This window comes from Pelecanus crispus, chromosome 2 (genome assembly GCF_030463565.1).
Source record: "Pelecanus crispus isolate bPelCri1 chromosome 2, bPelCri1.pri, whole genome shotgun sequence".
Taxonomy (NCBI): domain Eukaryota; kingdom Metazoa; phylum Chordata; class Aves; order Pelecaniformes; family Pelecanidae; genus Pelecanus; species Pelecanus crispus.
The window spans coordinates 10,486,405-10,503,411 of record NC_134644.1 but is presented as its reverse complement, the minus strand read 5'-3'; the positions used below and the strand labels follow the sequence as shown (position 1 = coordinate 10,503,411).

Genomic DNA, 17,007 nt, shown 5'->3' with positions numbered 1-17,007 from the left:
ATCGGGGGGGCCGCGGGGGCCGGGCTGGCCCCGGGGGCCGCTCCCGAAAGGCTGCGGGGGGCGGGCGGAGGAGCGCGGCGGCGGCAGCGCGGCCCGGGGCCGGCTCGCTGCGGGGCCGCGGCTTGCGGGTGGCGGGGGGGTTCCCCCGCACCCCCGGCTGCCCAAACGCTGCCTGCCCGCGGCGGGGGCCCGGCCGGGGGGAGCCGCCTGAGCCCGCCCCGGGGGGCGGCGACGGGCCGGGGCGGGGGGCGGCGGGGCGGCCCCGGGCCTCACGCCGTCCCCGCGCGGAGGAGCGCTCAGGGCAGCGGCCCCCCTCGTCCCGCGGCCGCCGCCGGCCGCGCAGCGCTCCCGGAGGCCACACGCGTGCCCCGCGCCCCGAGCGCACCCGCTCTTGCAGCGGGAGGATTCCCCTGCAAGCCCCGCTCCCCCCGCCCCCGGGCAGCACCGGGAAGGGGCCCCAAGCGGCACCGCGAAGCGGGCCCGTATGCGCGGGACCCCCCGCACCGCCGGCCCGGGCGCCGGGAGCCGGCAGCGGCTCTGCCCGGGGGCGCCCCGGAGGTGACAGCCCCGGGCCCGCCGTGCCCTGCGGGAGGGGACCCTCAGCGCTGCCGGGGTGCGGGCAGGGAGGGGCGGGCTCGGTATCGCCCCCGCCTTTCGGAGCCGGTCATGGGGCACTCTTTGGGACTGCCCCGCGCCTGGGCCCCAAAGCGGCGGTCAGGGGGAGCCGTGGGGCTCCTGGGGCCACCGCGCTCCCCGGGCCCTTTCCCGCGGCCCTCGGCGGCCCCTCGGCGCCCGGCGGTGGCCCGGCAGAACCCAAGCCGTTCCTAAAACCGCTCCTGCGGCTCGGTTTGCCCCGCTCCTCCCCGCGGAGCCCGGGGCAGCGTGTGTGTGTGGGGGCCCTGTGGGCCTGCGGGGCGCGTCCCGGGCTCCCCGCACGCCGTGCGGGCTCTGCAGGGTGCGGGTCGGCTTCCCCGGGCGGCAGCGGCCGCGGCTGGGCTCCGGGTGCTCTGCCCTGCTCCAACCTGAGCGCCGGCCTGGGCACGGCTGCGGGCGGCGGCTGCGCTCTGCCACGCGTGGGCACGGCTGCGGGCGCGCCTGGGCTGCACAGCTGCGCCCGTGTGCCTGCTGTGCGGGCGTCTGTGTGTCCGCCGGCTCCTGTCTGTGTGTCCGCCGGCTCGTGTCTGAGCGGCTGCTGTGCCGCTGCCTGTCTGTCTGCTTGCTCGTGTCTGTGTGTCTGCGTGTCTGCCCTGCTCGTGTCTGTGTGTCTGCCCTGCTCGTGTCTGTGTGTCTGCCCGCTCGTGTCTGTGTGTCTGCCCGCTCGTGTCTGTGTGTCTGCCCTGCTCGTGTCTGTGTGTCTGCTTGCTCGTGTCTGTGTGTCTGCCCTGCTCGTGTCTGTGTGTCTGCCCGCTCGTGTCTGTGTGTCTGCCCTGCTCGTGTCTGTGTGTCTGCCCGCTCGTGTCTGTGTGTCTGCCCTGCTCGTGTCTGTGTGTCTGTCCGCTCGTGTCTGTGTGTCTGCCCTGCTCGTGTCTGTGTGTCTGCCCTGCTCGTGTCTGTGTGTCTGCTTGCTCGTGTCTGTGTGTCTGCCCTGCTCGTGTCTGTGTGTCTGCCCGCTCGTGTCTGTGTGTCTGCCCTGCTCGTGTCTGTGCGTCTGCCCGCTCGTGTCTGTGTGTCTGCCCTGCTCGTGTCTGTGTGTCTGTCCGCTCGTGTCTGTGTGTCTGCCCTGCTCGTGTCTGTGTGTCTGCTTGCTCGTGTCTGTGTGTCTGCCCTGCTCGTGTCTGTGTGTCTGCTTGCTCGTGTCTGTGTGTCTGCCCTGCTCGTGTCTGTGCGTCTGCCCCGCTCGTGTCTGTCCCCGCTCGTGTCTGTCCGTCTGTCTGCCGTGTGTGAGCGTGTCCGGACGCTCCAGCCCGGGGGGTCAAGGAGCAAAACCTCAGTGCAGGGGAGCAGGGGAGTAGCAGGGCGCGGGGCACAGGGTGCGTGTCTGCGTGGGTCCGTGCGTGGGCCGGTGCGTGTGCGCGCACAGCCCGCAGCGCTGCGCCGCGCTTTCCGCCCACGGAGCCGTGGCGAGAAGGGGACCGGGAGCAAAGTTGTCCGGTATTTCGTGGGTTGTGTCGCACTCCGGTTTTCTTCTCTATTTCCCCCCTCTCTCCCTTGCTTTTCCCCTTCTCCTCCGCCCTTTTCCTCGCCTTTAGTTCTCCCACCCACGGCCCGGGGGCAGCGCACCCGCGTGGCGGTGGCACCGGCAGCCCCGGGGGCGCGGCCCCGCCGCCCCCGGGCGCGAAGCGGCCCCTGCGGGGGGCTCCCGGCGGCGGGGGCACCTCCGGCAGCCGAGCGCCTTCTCCCGGGGGCCGGCAAAGGCTTCTGAAGGGAGGGCGCGATTGCCGGCGGCGCTCGGTGCCGCGGCCCGACCCGCGGCTCCCGCCGCCCCGCGGGGACGGGACCCCGGCGAGGGAGCGACCCCTCGCCCCGCTCTTTCCCTTTGCTGTTCGGGCCCGTTTGCCTTAGATAGGCGGGTCTAATAACGCTGCTGACAGAGCCGGGGTTTGGTGGCGGGCTCGGCTCCCTGACCCACAGGTGTTTATTCTCTCCGACTCGTTAAAAAGCGGGCGGCGGCGCGTTTGCGGCAAATATTTGCCGTGCGCGGGAACGGCGGAAAAGTGTCAGTGAGCGGGCGGCGGGAGCCCCCTCGGCCGGCAGCGCCAGGCACGCCCGGCGGCGGGAGGGCTGTCCCCGCGGAGGGGGCCGGGTCCCCGCGGAGGGGGCCGGGTCCCCGCCGCCCCCCGCCCGCGGCCGCCGCCTCTCCCGGAGCCCCGGGGCGGGAGGCGGGGGGGGGAGGGGGCGGGCCGCCCCCGCGCCGCCGTGACAGGTGGGCGGCGGGGCCAATGGCGGGCGAGGCCGCAGCGCCGCCGGCCCAATGGGAGCCGCCTGCGGCCCTTGAAGGGGCGCGCCGCCGAGCGCGGCCGCACTGCCGCCCGCCGCCGCCGGGAGACGCGGCCGGCCCGGGGCCGCCCGACGCGCCGCCGCTCGCCCCCCCCCCGCCCCCAGCCCGCCGGCGCTCCCATGGAAAAATCCAAAAATTTCCGCATCGACGCGCTGCTGGCTGTCGACCCCCCCAAGGCGGCGGCGGCGGCGGGGCAGAGCGCGCCGCTGGCCCTGGTCACCGCGCTGGGCGGCAGCAGCAGCGGGAGCGGCAGCGGCAGCCCCCCGTCCTCCTCCTCCTCCTCCTCCTCCTCCTCCGAGCACCCCGCCGGCGGCCCCGCCGACTGCCTGCGCACCGACAGCCCCTCTCCGCCGCGCCTCCTGGCCGCCCACTGCGCCCTGGTCCCCAAGCCCGGGTTCCTGCCCGGCGCCGGCGCCCACCCGCACCACCACGCCTCGGCGGCCGGCATGGCCCTGGGACTGCACCCCGCGGCGCCCGGCGGGCCGGGCATGCCGGCGCAGGCGGCCCTCTACGGGCACCCGGTGTACGGCTACTCGGCGCTGGGCGGGCAGCACCCGGCCCTCTCCTACTCCTACTCGCAAGTGCAGGGAGCGCACCCGTCCCACCCCGCCGCCGACCCCATCAAGCTCAGCGCCGGCACCTTCCAGCTGGACCAGTGGCTGCGGGCCTCCACCGCCGGCATGATCCTGCCCAAAATGCCCGACTTCAGCTGTGAGTATTTGCCTCCCGCCGCCGCATCCCCTCCGTGCCCCATCCCGGCGCGGGCGCCTACCGGGGGCTGCCTCCTTCCTAGAGGGAAGAACCCCCTCCCTGCCCCAGCGTAAGTGAGCCGCAGGTTTAAACAGGCGGTGACTCTGATTTTTTTTTTTTTAAATTTTATTTCTATTAGAAGGAGGAAACGGCGATCCGCAACGGGAAGCGGGGGTCGCCTCGCCGTTCCCGGCCCCTGAGCAGCTCCTCACAGCTCGGGCTTCCATGGCAGGTTAAATAGGAAGGTGGGAAAGCGCTTCCTGCCGTGGCGAACGCCCCTTCCCGCCCTCCACGGGGTGCAGAAGCCGCCGGGGAGGGGAGACGGGGGGCGGTGGGGACAGGGCAGGGGCAGAAGCCCCCATGGTCTCCCCCAAAAAAACCTTTCGATGTTTCCCCCCCCCCCCCCCCCCAAAATACGGGTCGGCAGGTCCCATCACCCAGCCACCGTTCTTAATTTTCTTTCTCTTTTATCAGAAATTGGCTTATAGTAATTACGGCAGGCTCCTCTGAGCAAACGGCCATAGGGAGCATCTGGGGTTAGCCAAAAATTTGGGGTTCCGCGTTCGCTGGGGATAATGAGTAGATGTAAATATGGTCGGAAGTGTTGAGGTTTGGGACCAGGGAAGGCTGGAAAGGCTGCATTAACCAGGCAGTCCCGCAGTCCCAGCGAAGGCGCCTTGCTGAGCACTAGGCCTCACGGCGACGGGGACTTTGCGTGCATCTGTTTTAGGCAAAGATCATTTTCGGAGGTGTGAGCTCTCTGTGGGAATGGCCGATTTAACAATACCGGAGGTGTAGTTTTACGAAAATCATGCCAGGAAAAGAACTGCGATTTTTTTTTCTTTCTTTCTTTCTTTCCCCCCTTCTCATACTCTGCACACACATTCGCAGACAAAAAAGTCCATTGTTTTCTCTCGAATTGGGGTTGTTTAGACTGGAACATTCAGGAAGAAAAAAAATAATTAGGAGAGCTGTCAGAACCCTGCCTCTCAAACAAGGTGCGGGGGGCGGGGGGGGAATAAATAACCGGAGAGAAACGAGAATGGAGCCTCGGAAAATCGCACCGCGGTGAGAAAATCCCGGCGGCGCTGCGCCGGGAGCGGGCTCGGGGCTCTGCTCCCTGCCCGCCTCAGCGAGCGGGCTCCAAACGCGGCCGGGCAGCGAGAGCCGCCTCTTCTTTCTTCTCTGCTTTTTCTAAACCAAATAAGCCAAAGTGCTCCGAGAAATGAGCGGTGCTGCGGCCGCCAAGCATGCCCGGGGATGCCCGGCGAAGGGGCTCGGTCCGCCTCCCCTCATCCATCCCAGGGCTTTTTTTTTTTTTTTTTTCCTTTTTTTATGCAATCCCCGATTTTAATTATTATTTCTGACCACGGAAAACACGCCGTAATTTTTTTTTTCCTTTTTCGTTCAAAGGCGGTTTTCCAGCGCTCGCTGCCGAGGTACGCTCCCAGCCGGCCCCGGGCTGCCCGCCTGCAATCCCGTTAATTAAACGGGGGCGGGAGGGCGGCGGGTTTAACTAAAGCATTAAATGGAGCAAATTGCTGCTCCCCGGAGAGCCCGGTACCCCTGCGCCGCGATCCCTGGCTCCCTTTTATTGTCTCGCACTTGCTAGACCCTTGGGAAATCAAGAGACATATTTTTCTTTCTTTCAAAGATTTCATTTAATTTTTTTGTTTGCGTCCCTATGGGGGATCCCCTGACAATCCCCCCGTGCAAGCCGGGAAACCCCGGAGCCGGCGGGTCTGGCGGCTGGAGCAGAGCCCTCCCCCGGCCCCGGCCCCGGCTGTCCGTCCCGCTCCCGCCGTCTGTCCTGCCTCCCCGCTTCCCAGCCCGGTCGCGGGGGATGCCCGGCCACGGCGGGGCGGCTCCGCGCTCACCTCCGCGCCCCCCGCTCTCCCTCCCCAGCCCAGGCGCAGTCCAACCTGCTGGGGAAGTGCCGCCGGCCCCGCACCGCCTTCACCAGCCAGCAGCTGCTGGAGCTGGAGCACCAGTTCAAGCTCAACAAGTACCTCTCCCGGCCCAAGCGCTTCGAGGTGGCCACGTCGCTGATGCTCACCGAGACGCAGGTGAGGCCCCCGGCCCCGCGGGCGAGGGGCAGGCGGGGGGTGCTGCCGGGGGGGCGGTGGGTGAGGCGGTGTCTGTGTGCCCCCCCCTACTCCCCATCTCCCCCAGGTGAAGATCTGGTTCCAGAACCGGCGCATGAAGTGGAAGCGCAGCAAGAAGGCGAAGGAGCAGGCGGCGCAGGAGGCCGAGAAGCAGAAGGGGGGCGGCGGGGAGGACAAGGGCGATGAGGAGCTGCTGCTGCCCGCCCCGGAGAAGAGCGGCGGGAGGAGGATGCGGGAGCTGCCCGACAGCGAGCCCGAGGACGAGGAGGAGGAAGAAGAGGAAGAGGAGGCGGCGGCCGGGCGATGCTGCCCTTACCACTCCTCCGACTGCTCCGAGGCAGAGGAGGAGGACCCGCAGCCCCGGGGCCGGCACGGAGCCCCGGCGCAGCCCCAGTGAGCCCCCCGGCCCCGCTCCCTCCAGCCGGGGCTCTGCCCGTCCCGCCGCGGGGAGCCCCGCCGCCCCCGCTCCCCCCTTGTTCCCGCTTCTCCCTGCTTGGAGGGGGATGGAGAAGAGGATCCCCCGCATGCCGGCCGGGGAAGAGGATTTACAGTGAATACAGTGTTATTATTGACTGAAAATCAGTCAAAACTTGAGCCCCCCCCCCCCCCCCCCCATCCCTGCCCCCTGGAAGCGCGTTCCTTTCGCTGAGTATTGGAAATGTTTTGTTCTTACTACATATCGGGAAAACTGTTTATGTCATGAACGTTAAAACTGCTGGAAATCTCAATACTGTCTTTATTTTTGTATATCGTATTTATATAAAAAAAAAAAATACCTCTACTTATGCATGCTAAATTATTCCCCAGGCTCTCCCACCTGCGCGATGGGGTGGAAAATAAACGGCGTTTTGTACTTGAGATGTATGAGCGCTCTGTGCGGGGGGACGCTGGGCTCTCCGGGGGTCCCGGTGCTCTGGGCGCTGCCGAAGCGCCCGCAAAGGAGCGGGGAACCGGTTTCTAACCCGAATTTAATTCAGTGCCGCAGCCGTCGTGCGATAGCTGATATCGGCGGGGGTCTTTGCGAGAGGAGGGCTGCAGCACGGGGCGGGGGGGGGATCATAACAGCATCCCCCGGCTCCCCGGGTTTTGTTTCGCTGCTTTCCAGCCCCCGCTCCCGGCAGCAGAGCTGCGTGTCCCGCCCGCGTACCGGCTTCCCCTCCGCCGCCGGGCCGCGCTCCCGGGAGCCCGGGGCTGGGAGGGGGCGGCCCGGGCAGCAACACCCCCCTCTGCCCCCCCTCCGGGCTGCAAACCCGGAGCCAGGGCGTAAGCAAGGAGCGGGCAGCGCTGCCTTCCCGGGGCGGCTGGGCTCGCAAACGAGCCCGGGGCTCCGGCGGGGGGCGAGGGGCCCCCGCGCCCTCCGGGGACCGAGGACGGGACCCCCCCCCCCCCCCCGATGGCCGCCCCGGCAGCAAAGCGCGGGCTTTTCGATCACGGCGGGATTTATCTGGCCGATAAATTTGCAGATCAATTCATCCTTGTCACCGCCGCTCTTCCCCAAATCAATTATAGGGAATTTAAATATAATCACTGGCTCGTCCCCACCAGCTCGGGGCCACGTCTGGCAATCCATCCCCGCTAATGGATTCCGGCGGGGCTCCGCTCCCGCTATGGGCGGCGGAGGGGCCCTCCGGAGCCTGGGGGTCCCCGGCCCCCCGCAACCCCCCGCACCCCGGCTGCCGCCGCTGCCCCGTAGAGGATGAGGAGCTCCGAAATATGGAGTGTTCCCACTCCCGCATGCCTTAAAAAAACGCTTTCCCCCCATTTTTTTTTTTTTTTTTTTTTTATTTTAACAAACCCCCCCTTAACCTTTCAAACCAAGCAGCGCGGCCTAGACGGCTGCTGTACCACCTGCCCCGGACATCTTGCGGGTCCATGGGAGTGTGGCGTGAGGGTGCCCGAAGCAGAGCTCTCCCTCACGGGGAGCTGCGGGCGGTGCCGGCCGGGGTGGCATTTGGGGACAAGGGGGGGGCCGTCATTAGCTGGGCTGTCATTAGCTGGGCCGTCATTAGCTGAGCGGCCCGGCACACCCAGCGTGCCGGGGGCATCCGACGTGGATCACACATGTTTGTGGGGGTAAATCATAAATCTGGATGGATCCCATATGTCAAAAAACTGGATGGGGATAAACTTGATTTGGGCTTGATCGACTCCCCCCCTCCTTTGCATGGAAACGATCACGCCGGAGGCTCGGATTTAAATTTGTAAACGATTTCCTCTCGGCCGCAGGTTGTAGAGAATTTAAGGCGCTAGAAAAATAAAAGCGTTAGTTGCGCCGTGATTTTTCCACGCCCATTGGCTGCGGCTGCACTTTCGCGGGTGAGCGCCCGCGCAAGGGACGCGCAACTCCCGCGCGACTCCCGTGCAACTCCCGCGCAACGCCCGTGCAGGGCCGCAGCGCCTCCGAGCCACTCCGCTCCAGCTGGGTTTACCTCTTGCGTTCACCTTAGAATAGCTAAAGCACATCCATCTGGAGGACACATCGTTATCTTGAAAAAAAAAAAAAAAAAATTAACAATAAATAAAATAATACAAAATCGAGAGCCGCCTGAGATCACCTCCCCCCCCGCAAAAAGATCCTCCCTCAGCCATTAATTTTCAATTAAATACCCTCTAATTGAAGTGGCAGGCGTGCGCCACCAGGCCAGAAATTCCCTGTGTGCCCGAGAGGTCCGTGCCCAAACGTGGCTCAGCCCTGCCAAACCCGCCTTGCCGGGGCCGGGCAGCCTCTATCAAAGTCCAACCGCTGTATTGTGTCTGTCTCAATAAAATTAATCTCTTTAAAGCCCAGCGTCTCACAAGAATACCTTCAGTGTTCCAGACTACAAGGGCAAATATGTTTTTCAGATTCTGTTTTTATGGACGGATTAAAGTTTATTTTCCATAATAGGGCACCTAATAAAACTCATAAAGCTCTGTCAGTCTTACAGCTGGTGGCCTCATTTAACACTTTCACTTCGTAAATCATTTTACAACTTACCAGGTGTTTCCAAAACCGAAAGGAGAGGAGGGGGGAAGAGAGCAAGATGGGGGGGGGGAGGAGAAATTAAAGTCTCTTAAAATATAGATACGGTCCTTTGGCGGTGGGTGCGTTCGCGTTGTCGCTTGGAAGGGCTTCAAAGGCGTCGTCGATCCCGACGGGGCAGAAAAGCCTTTTCCTCGGGATTCCCACGCTCCCGCGAAGCGCGGATGCTCGGCCCCCCGCACAGCCCCATTGAAGGCTCCGGCGCGCCCGCGGCGCCCGCTGGCACCCAGGCCCCGCTCCGCGGCCCGCGGAGGCTCCGCGCCCGACCCCGGCGCTGGGACCCCCGGCCCCGGCGGCGCCCAGGCGGCCCCGCCACCCCCGGGCCCCGCTCGGGCAGAGGCCGGGCTGAGCATCCCGGGGACCCCCCTGGCCCCAGCGTGCCCGCTGGTGCTGGGGGCTCCTTTGCCTCCAGAGAGGCACAGGCAGGGCCAGCGAGGCTTTAACCCGAGCCCCTGTTTGCAATTTCATTATTCGATGGGGTCCCTCCCTCAGACACGGTAGGTAACGAGCCTCTTAAAACTTTCATTGCTCTACTTGAGAAGTGGTAAGTATGAACACGGACCTTTGGTAGACATTTTACTTTAAAAAGCAACACGGTTTAGGCATGGATGTCATTAACTGGCAATTTCATAAGCATTAAGTGCTAAAACAAAAGAACCAAAATAGGATCCATATGTTCGAGGTAAACCTGCTAAAAGTCTTTCAAATGGGAAACCATAAATATATAATCCCGCTCAAACGCTCCGTGAAACTGCTGGGAATGAAATGCTTCACTACCAAGAAAGACCGCTGGTTATTTCGGAAGTCCAAACTGTTACGCTCATCCAAAACTAAGGGATTAATGTCAGCTTTTTCTCTAGTTCTCAGCAAGACCCCATCCCGCGCTCCCTCCTCCTCTTACTCCTCTTCCTTTACGCCTGCGGGGCCGCGAGCGGGAGGGTTGCGTGCCCACCGCTCCCAAGGGATTGCCTGCGCCTGCTTCCATCCCGTGAATTCTTCCCGGCTCTGATTTCTGCTCCCAGCTCCGATTTCCCTGCCAGGGCCTACGCTGAGTTGGTTCCCCAGGTGCCACCTCAGGCACCAGACATCCCTCAGGGCAGTGAATCTCAGCGTAGATTCCCTTCTTTCTTTCCCAACTTTCCCCTTGCCTGCTGCAGGTGCTGGGATAACCCCACGGTGCTTCAGCTGTGAAGGTAGAAACATTGTTTTTTTAATTCTTCAACCATCCATCCATCATTCCTGTGATGTGCAGGGTGCTCCTTGGTTGCCTGTTTGAAGCCCATGAACAGCAACGCGGGACAAACGGTGGAAGGGAGGAAGCTCCCCGGGGCACCTTAGTCTCCCTTGGGCATTGTGTGCAGTGACCAGATTACAGCCCTGCTGCCCCCAAAATGCTGGCGTGGGTGGCCAGAGCTAAATGCCAACTGCACGTTACTCTGGGAGTTACTCAGTGGTTTGATTTCTTATTTTCCACTAATGCTCATGCAATCAGGGTCACATCTACGGTGGGCTGGGGTTGTCCCTGACCAATAGATTGGGCAGTTTTGTCTTTTCTGGGACTTTTTGCTTTATTTTTCTTGCCTTGAGGAGTGAAGGGTTCTGTAAGGGCTCCTCCAAAGAGTCCTCTGCCAGGGCAGAGACCCAGGGAGGTATTTACTCTCTTGTTCTCCCTGCCCTGAGGGCTGAAAATCTTTAGTTTAACTGGAGTCACCATCCCTGGAGGTGTTAAAAAAAGGGGTAGATGTGGCACTGAAGGACATGGTTTAGTCCAGTCTACCCTTGATTGGTTTAGAGTGGACTTGGTAGTGTAGGTTAATGGTTAGACTGGATGATCTTAAAGGTCTTTTCCAACCTAAACGATTCTATGATTCTATGATTCTATGAAGTCCTGGGGCTCTCCCTGTGTGGAAATGGAAGTGTCTGCATGGAAATGGGATCACCCGCGACGTGCAGGAGGTCAGAGTGGTTATCTACTGGTCTTTGATCACAAGCTACTATCAAAATCTGGCATTCAGCTTCCTTTTGGAAAAGAAACAGAAACAGGTTTTGCTGGGTTAAATCTAACAGGGACTGGTCTCTAAAATCAGTAGATGAGAAGAACCGCGTCCTTTTTCTTCTTGTAAAACCCAGCAGAGCCAGTGGCTTGCAATGAATTGTGTAGCAGGAAGGCTTAGCTCCATTTTACTGCTTGCAGGACATTTGCAAGCAGATCACAATTTCCTCTAATTAATCCATTATTTGAAATTATTATTCACAGGACTTCTGTTAACGTTCTTGGCTGATGGCAGCTTTTGGCAGGTTGGACCGGTGTCTGGAGAGGGAGCGCGGCTGGACAATGCAGAAGCCTCTAATTGGGCTGCCTCCCCTCTTGCCGCACAGAGGAGACGGGGACGGAGAATTCCTGTCCCCATCCAGCCCTGCTGGGCTGTGGGTACCGCTTCCATAAACGCAAAAGAAAGGCAGCCAGCATGGATTTTAACCTGGGGATGGGGCAGGGGAGCGATCCCAATTTAGAACAACATCTCAGGGGCTGGGGCAGCTCGTCCATCGCTCGCTATCCCCGGATGCCCTTTCTGGAAAGTACGTGAAAGCCAAGCGCAAGCCGCCGAGCCGCCACCGGCGCTAATTTCTGCAGTGTAACAGCGGCTGGCGATGCGCAGAGGTCTGCATAGACGATCTAATGATTCTTTCTGGACTTCAACATGATGAATCTATAAAGCATGTATTGCTGTAGCAGCTAGGTGCAATTTTAGAAATGTTAATGAGTAATTACATAAAGGTTGTCCACAGTCATTGATGTTAATCACTGTTCTTTTGCCAGGGATAATTAAGATGACACTTCAGCAGTGTCAGCCAGTGGTTCCTGCTGTCTCTGCTGCCTCCTTCTCCCTTCCCAGCTCCTGCTGCGGCGCTCACCCTCTTTCAGGGATCTTCTCGACTACCTTCAGCCCTCCTATGCTCTTAGCCCCCCAACTCTTCTGAAGGGCCTGACTGAGGCCCGAGGATTTTTAAGATAAGTATGAGCATTTCACATGGTCTTGTGAGGTTGAGCTGAGGGTGCCGGGAGAAGCAGGTTCAGGCGATGCGAGGCAGTGATCTGCCGCCGCTGTGCTCCTGCCCGGAGCATCGTGGCACTCAGCTCCATTCTGCAGGTAATTTGCTTAGACAATATGTGCACCTTTCTTTGGCCTCCACCTCATGAAACAGCTGGTCTTCCCACCTTTTTTGCCTTTTCGTGTGCCTTGGAGACCTCTGATGAAAGGATCATGGCCAGTATTAATGACTATGGGGGAGCTGGAACAACAGCTGTGTAAGTATATGGTTTGTTGTAATAAAACTTATAAATTTCATCCACATTTTCCGTCTTCAGCCCGAGATCAGACGCTGTTCAGTGTAATGCAGGTTTCAGGTGATGGAGAGCCCATGATGGGGGTTTTAGCGGGGCAGAGAGACCCCGACTGTGCCACTGAAACGCGTGGGTGGGTGGGTTGGGGTGTGAGTTCATCTCGCGCTTCTCCTGCAGATTTCCTGGGTAAATGAGGCGAAGTGCCTGCGTGCTGGTTCCCCGGCTGTCGGACAGCGAGGAGACGAGCGTGCGACCTGTTCACTCGCAGGGAGCACGGAGTCACGTTGAGGTGGGAAGGCCAGCCTAGGTGTCGGAAGTTGGATCACCCCCAGGGAGCAGGAGCTCCGGCACCGTGCCGGTAGCTGGCACTTGCACCACAAAAAAGATCTCCCATTCTGTTGATCCTGAAGCTGCCCAGAGAGGACACCTCTCTCATTACTACAGATCCTTATGGATGCTCTTTGCTTTGGGGATGGGAGGAAGAAAGCTCTTTCATCAGCTGAGGATGGCAAGACACCTGAAACCCTCACTCCTTTATGCTTCCAGATCTTCATCTTTAGGACTGAGAAATACATCTAGAGGTTACATTTGAGGGTGGATTTTAGCAGCAGAGGAATATGGGATAATGTTGAAAAAGCTTAATGTCCTCTTCTGCAAAACCTGTTAATCCAGTGCCTCCGACAGCTGCACGTCAGCCTTTGGGTAGCCCTGGCTCCTCCCTGGAGGAGGCCATTTCAGGGAAAGTGCTACTCCGCATCCGCGAGGGTGTCAAAAGCCTGGCCAGGAGTAAAGCTTTGCTTCTCCAGCCCTCAGCAGTCTGAAGGCTCCTTTAAACTCACAGACCTGGTGTAAGGTTTCACAAGAATAGGGCAGCCCAAGAAATATCGATGGGTCTAGTGTCTCTCCAGATCTGATTCTCACATTGCTTTTAGACCACAGATAAGAAAAATGAACTGATTCAAAACCCACAGCCGCTTTTGAGCCGACCTATCGCCTGCTGCTCAAATGCTGAAGCGTTGGTGAAGAGCTCCCTAGAGCCTCCCTCAACAGCTTTTATCATCGTAGGAAACGTTTATGATTCACAATTGCTGCCCCTGCCTTTCTGCACTGCTTCCTAATCTCTGCTGCACACTACCCGCATGATCCTTGGTGTAATAAAAATCTTCAAGAGACCAACAGGCTGAGTTTCATCTTCAGACGAACCATTCAGTTAGGGAATTTGGAAAGTAAACACCATCTAGTCAATGTTTTAAGGGTAAATTGTACTACAGAGTAAGGAAAAAAAAAATCCATCCAGAATATACAGCTTTGGCTGAGGAGGAGAGATGATTTTGTGAATAAGATGCGAGCCTAGAAAATGCAATCAAGATGACTTATTTTTCCCCAAGGTGACACTGAGTGTACCTTGACTTATTGTCTCTATACTAGAGAAATGTGTTGCTCCCTCCCCTGACTGTAACTGAAGGCTGTTCCCGCAGTGGGCTTCACTGCCTCCTAACAATATTCCCTGTTATTTCACCCCAGGGCTGTGAGTGCCGGCACACCCAAGAGAGATCTGAGGGTATTCTTACCGTCTGAACGGTAAAAGGCCCGTAATGGAGTTTTTAATGAAAAATGTGTCATGCTTGGAAATCTTTCACGTTTGAAAATGAAACCACCAGTTCACTGTTACTGGCAAAAGACTTTAAAGGAACTATTCAAAAAAGGTCTCTCTTTGCAATCTTACAGCGTACCTCTCAGTCTAGTTACGTTACTTAGTCATTTTTTAATGTATTCACTTTGAAGTCCTCCATTCGCACAAAATGAGCCGGTTTCAGTGTGTGAGCTGTTTTATCCTAGGACATGAGTTTTAAGGAATATTTGGTGCCAGCTGGCTCTTCCTAAACTTATTCTCGATAGACACTCATTTCATTTCCTTAAAGCGTTATTAGGGAAACCACGTGATATCCGATTCTGAATTGTGCATGCATTTCAATCAGTGGAAGGCTGCTGTGATTAGTTTTAAAGCAAGGCTGCACCTTGCACCAGAATTTGAGGATAGCACAGCTGTTTTATATGGGCAGCTGTGATGTCCATACCTGCGGGCCTCATGGTAAATTAAGCTTTACTGGAAGGCGAAGTTCCTCCAGGAGATGAAATCACGAAAAGTGGCATATGGTAAAAGAGTCTTATCTCTGCCTACAATTTCCTGAAATCAGTCCAACCCTAAAAGTCTCGGGTAAAACTTACACCCTGCCTTTAGAAAAGCGACCCTACGGATCAAATTGTCTCCTGAAAACAAAAGTGCGTCATCTACTGCAGGAAAAAAATCCCGTAGATTCTTGCACACACGGGACGCAGCCAGGCACGAAGCTGCTATTACACTCCACGCAACAAAAATTTGAGTATTAGGGTTGCCACTTGCGTATTTATTAAGCTGAAAGCACTGTCGCGCACATTTGGCACCGCGCTGCTGCCGGGCTGTAACTTCTCACGTGCAAAGTTCACCCGTAGAACAATGTGAATCAAACGATCCCAGATGTGCTTTAAGTACAGTATTGGGTTGCACACCTTCGCTAGCGCGAGGCAGGGCAGACCTGCTTGCGTCTGCGCTTTCGGAACACGACCGATATCAACCCGTCATCCCCGGTGTGCAGGACAATGGAAAAACGTCAAGTTAAAAAAGCCCTGCAGATACTTGGCCCATTCAGGTGCGGTGTTAAAACCCTGCCAAAAGGACTTGCGTATGATTTATCAGCGTAACACTCTGGCCAAAGCTAAAAACCAGACTTTACTGCTCTGTTAATTTTGATACAGAAAACAGAGAAAGTTTAAAACATCGCTGTCCAGCTTAAAAGAAAACAAAAATTGAAACCGTGATAATAGCTGGGAGTGGATAGTGCTGTTTAACGGGGGAATTGAAATCTTCTGCTGTATAGCTAAAAAAAATCAAACATCTGCCTTTTAGTTAAATGCATCTAAAGCAAAGCACGCCGTATTTTCCACTGCCTTGTCAGGCGTGAGGATTAGTGTTGCAACCATAGCTGCTTGGTTTTCCAGCGTAGTGTATTTTTACCAGTTCAAAGCTTTTTTTCTGCTCCTGAAGTAGTAACTCCCCCAAACCTCCTTTATGGAAGAATTTTGGACATTTTAAGTGGCATCTCTCTTATTGGAAAGATCATGGAATGTTTCTCATGGAGGTTGTGAGGTCAGCTAACAGTCTGATACTCGACAGGAAGAAGTCTCAACGTGCTGTATTTTGTGTTATCGAACATTTATTCCGCGGCAGACAAAGCAGAAGGGCTGCAAGCGCGGTGTAACTGCCCCCGCAGCCTCTGCCGGCAGCCAGCGCTTCGCGTGCAGCGTTGCAGGCAGCCGCGTACCAGCATTGGGACTTGCTGCTCTTCCAGAGAGAGCTCATGGCACCGACAGCCCTGCTAGAAGGAGGAGAGACTTTGGCAGGGCTAGCTTTGCTGGTGACAAGTTTGTTATCCAGGGTTACAAATATAATATATACTGTACATATATTATATATACACATTTATGAACATATACACATTTATACATATACACACATTTATACATATATAATATCTATGAAAAATATGATGTATAAATACACAATTTAATACAAACATATGTAAAATAAATACAAAATAATCACCGCTTTCCCTTTCACATGTGCTTTGTATCCTTGGGATGCGACCGGACCACGGAAGCGACAGCTTGCAGATGTGCACGTAGATCACCAGCGCAGTCCGACAGGCCTTCCATCTCTGTCAAGATGCGGTGGTTTGGCCAGCAGGACCATGGCAAAAATTGTTAGATGTGGCAAGATCCAAGACTCAGGAATTCATGTTTATCTTAGAATTGTCAGATTTCTGTTTGACGGTTATTCCCTCACTGAATCACAGCAAGCGGAGGGGACTTACTCCGAAACGCCCGCAGCAACTGTCCTTGTACCGTGACTACAGCACTGTGGACTGGCAGTGTATTTTGGCTGCTTTCTTTGAAAATCCGGTTTTTAAAAAAATTTATGTTTATACATAAACGTGACAAATGTAAAAGCTGCAGGCAGGTAAAATCTGTTTTCTTCAGAAACAAAGCAATGGCTCCAATAACTGTAAATTTGAACAAAACACACTAGCTCTTTGGGATAAATAATAAATAATGCAAGTCTCAGTTTAAAAAAAAAAAAAAGCAATTGTAATTCTAGAGCGTAAGGTTAAAACCATCTCCTCTAATTGCATAGCAACACCTGCACCACACTGCCTCGGGCAGCTGCAGCAAGTGAGTAGGCTCAGCCCCATAAAACACCAGGCAATCTTCCCACAGGCAGCAAAGGGTGGTCAACTCTGGTCACCACGCAAAGCATTCAAAGAAGGAACCGGCAGCCTGTCATATTTAATTTAAGGAAGATGTTTCAAGAATTATCTCGAGGAACAAAGTTGCCTCAACCTCCCAGCTAGAGCAATGTGTTTCCATTTTACGTATTATTAAACCACAAACACGTTGAAATGCTGGGTCTACCTAAACTCCTGCAAAAAAGGTAATTAATTAGGTGGCTGCTGCAGTCTAGGGGGAGCAATTTTTACTCACCGAGGTCCCATGCATTCCACTGCAGCCAGTTTCTAGGGGCTTGCGCAGATTTTCTCCCACATCCAGCCTCCAAAACTAAAGTACGAGGTTTGGTGCAGTTGTTTGCAAGGGAGCTGTTTACACGCACTCTTCAAAGTTGTGACTTTTGTTTCCATCAAAATACAGCGCAAATTCTTCTGCTGCCCATACGTCTGTTAATTGGTATGAATTTTAGAAATACTTCACTAAATTTTCTTCCTCTTCTGTCAGTTGCGTGTAAGATGCAACT

The 17,007-nt window shown here is 57.1% G+C and overlaps 1 protein-coding gene across 1 annotated transcript; it reads left to right on the top strand.

The window, feature by feature from the left end:
• The first annotated feature begins 2,879 nt into the window (after positions 1 to 2,879).
• On the top strand, positions 2,880 to 6,190 carry MNX1 (motor neuron and pancreas homeobox 1). The gene is made up of 4 exons (XM_075706255.1): positions 2,880 to 3,018; positions 3,050 to 3,649; positions 5,594 to 5,754; positions 5,861 to 6,190. The coding sequence occupies exons 1-4, from the start codon at positions 2,880 to 2,882 to the stop codon at positions 6,188 to 6,190; spliced, it is 1,230 nt and encodes a 409-aa protein (XP_075562370.1).
• The last annotated feature ends 10,817 nt before the right edge of the window (positions 6,191 to 17,007 follow it).

Bases quoted from the DNA above. Each gene is read 5' to 3' on its own strand.
- MNX1 (XM_075706255.1), top strand. From the start codon at position 2,880: ATGGCGGGCGAGGCCGCAGCGCCGCCGGCCCAATGGGAGCCGCCTGCG. The intron at 3,650-5,593 runs GTGAGTATTTGC...CTCCCTCCCCAG, and splicing joins CAAAATGCCCGACTTCAGCT to CCCAGGCGCAGTCCAACCTG. The intron at 5,755-5,860 runs GTGAGGCCCCCG...CATCTCCCCCAG, and splicing joins TGATGCTCACCGAGACGCAG to GTGAAGATCTGGTTCCAGAA.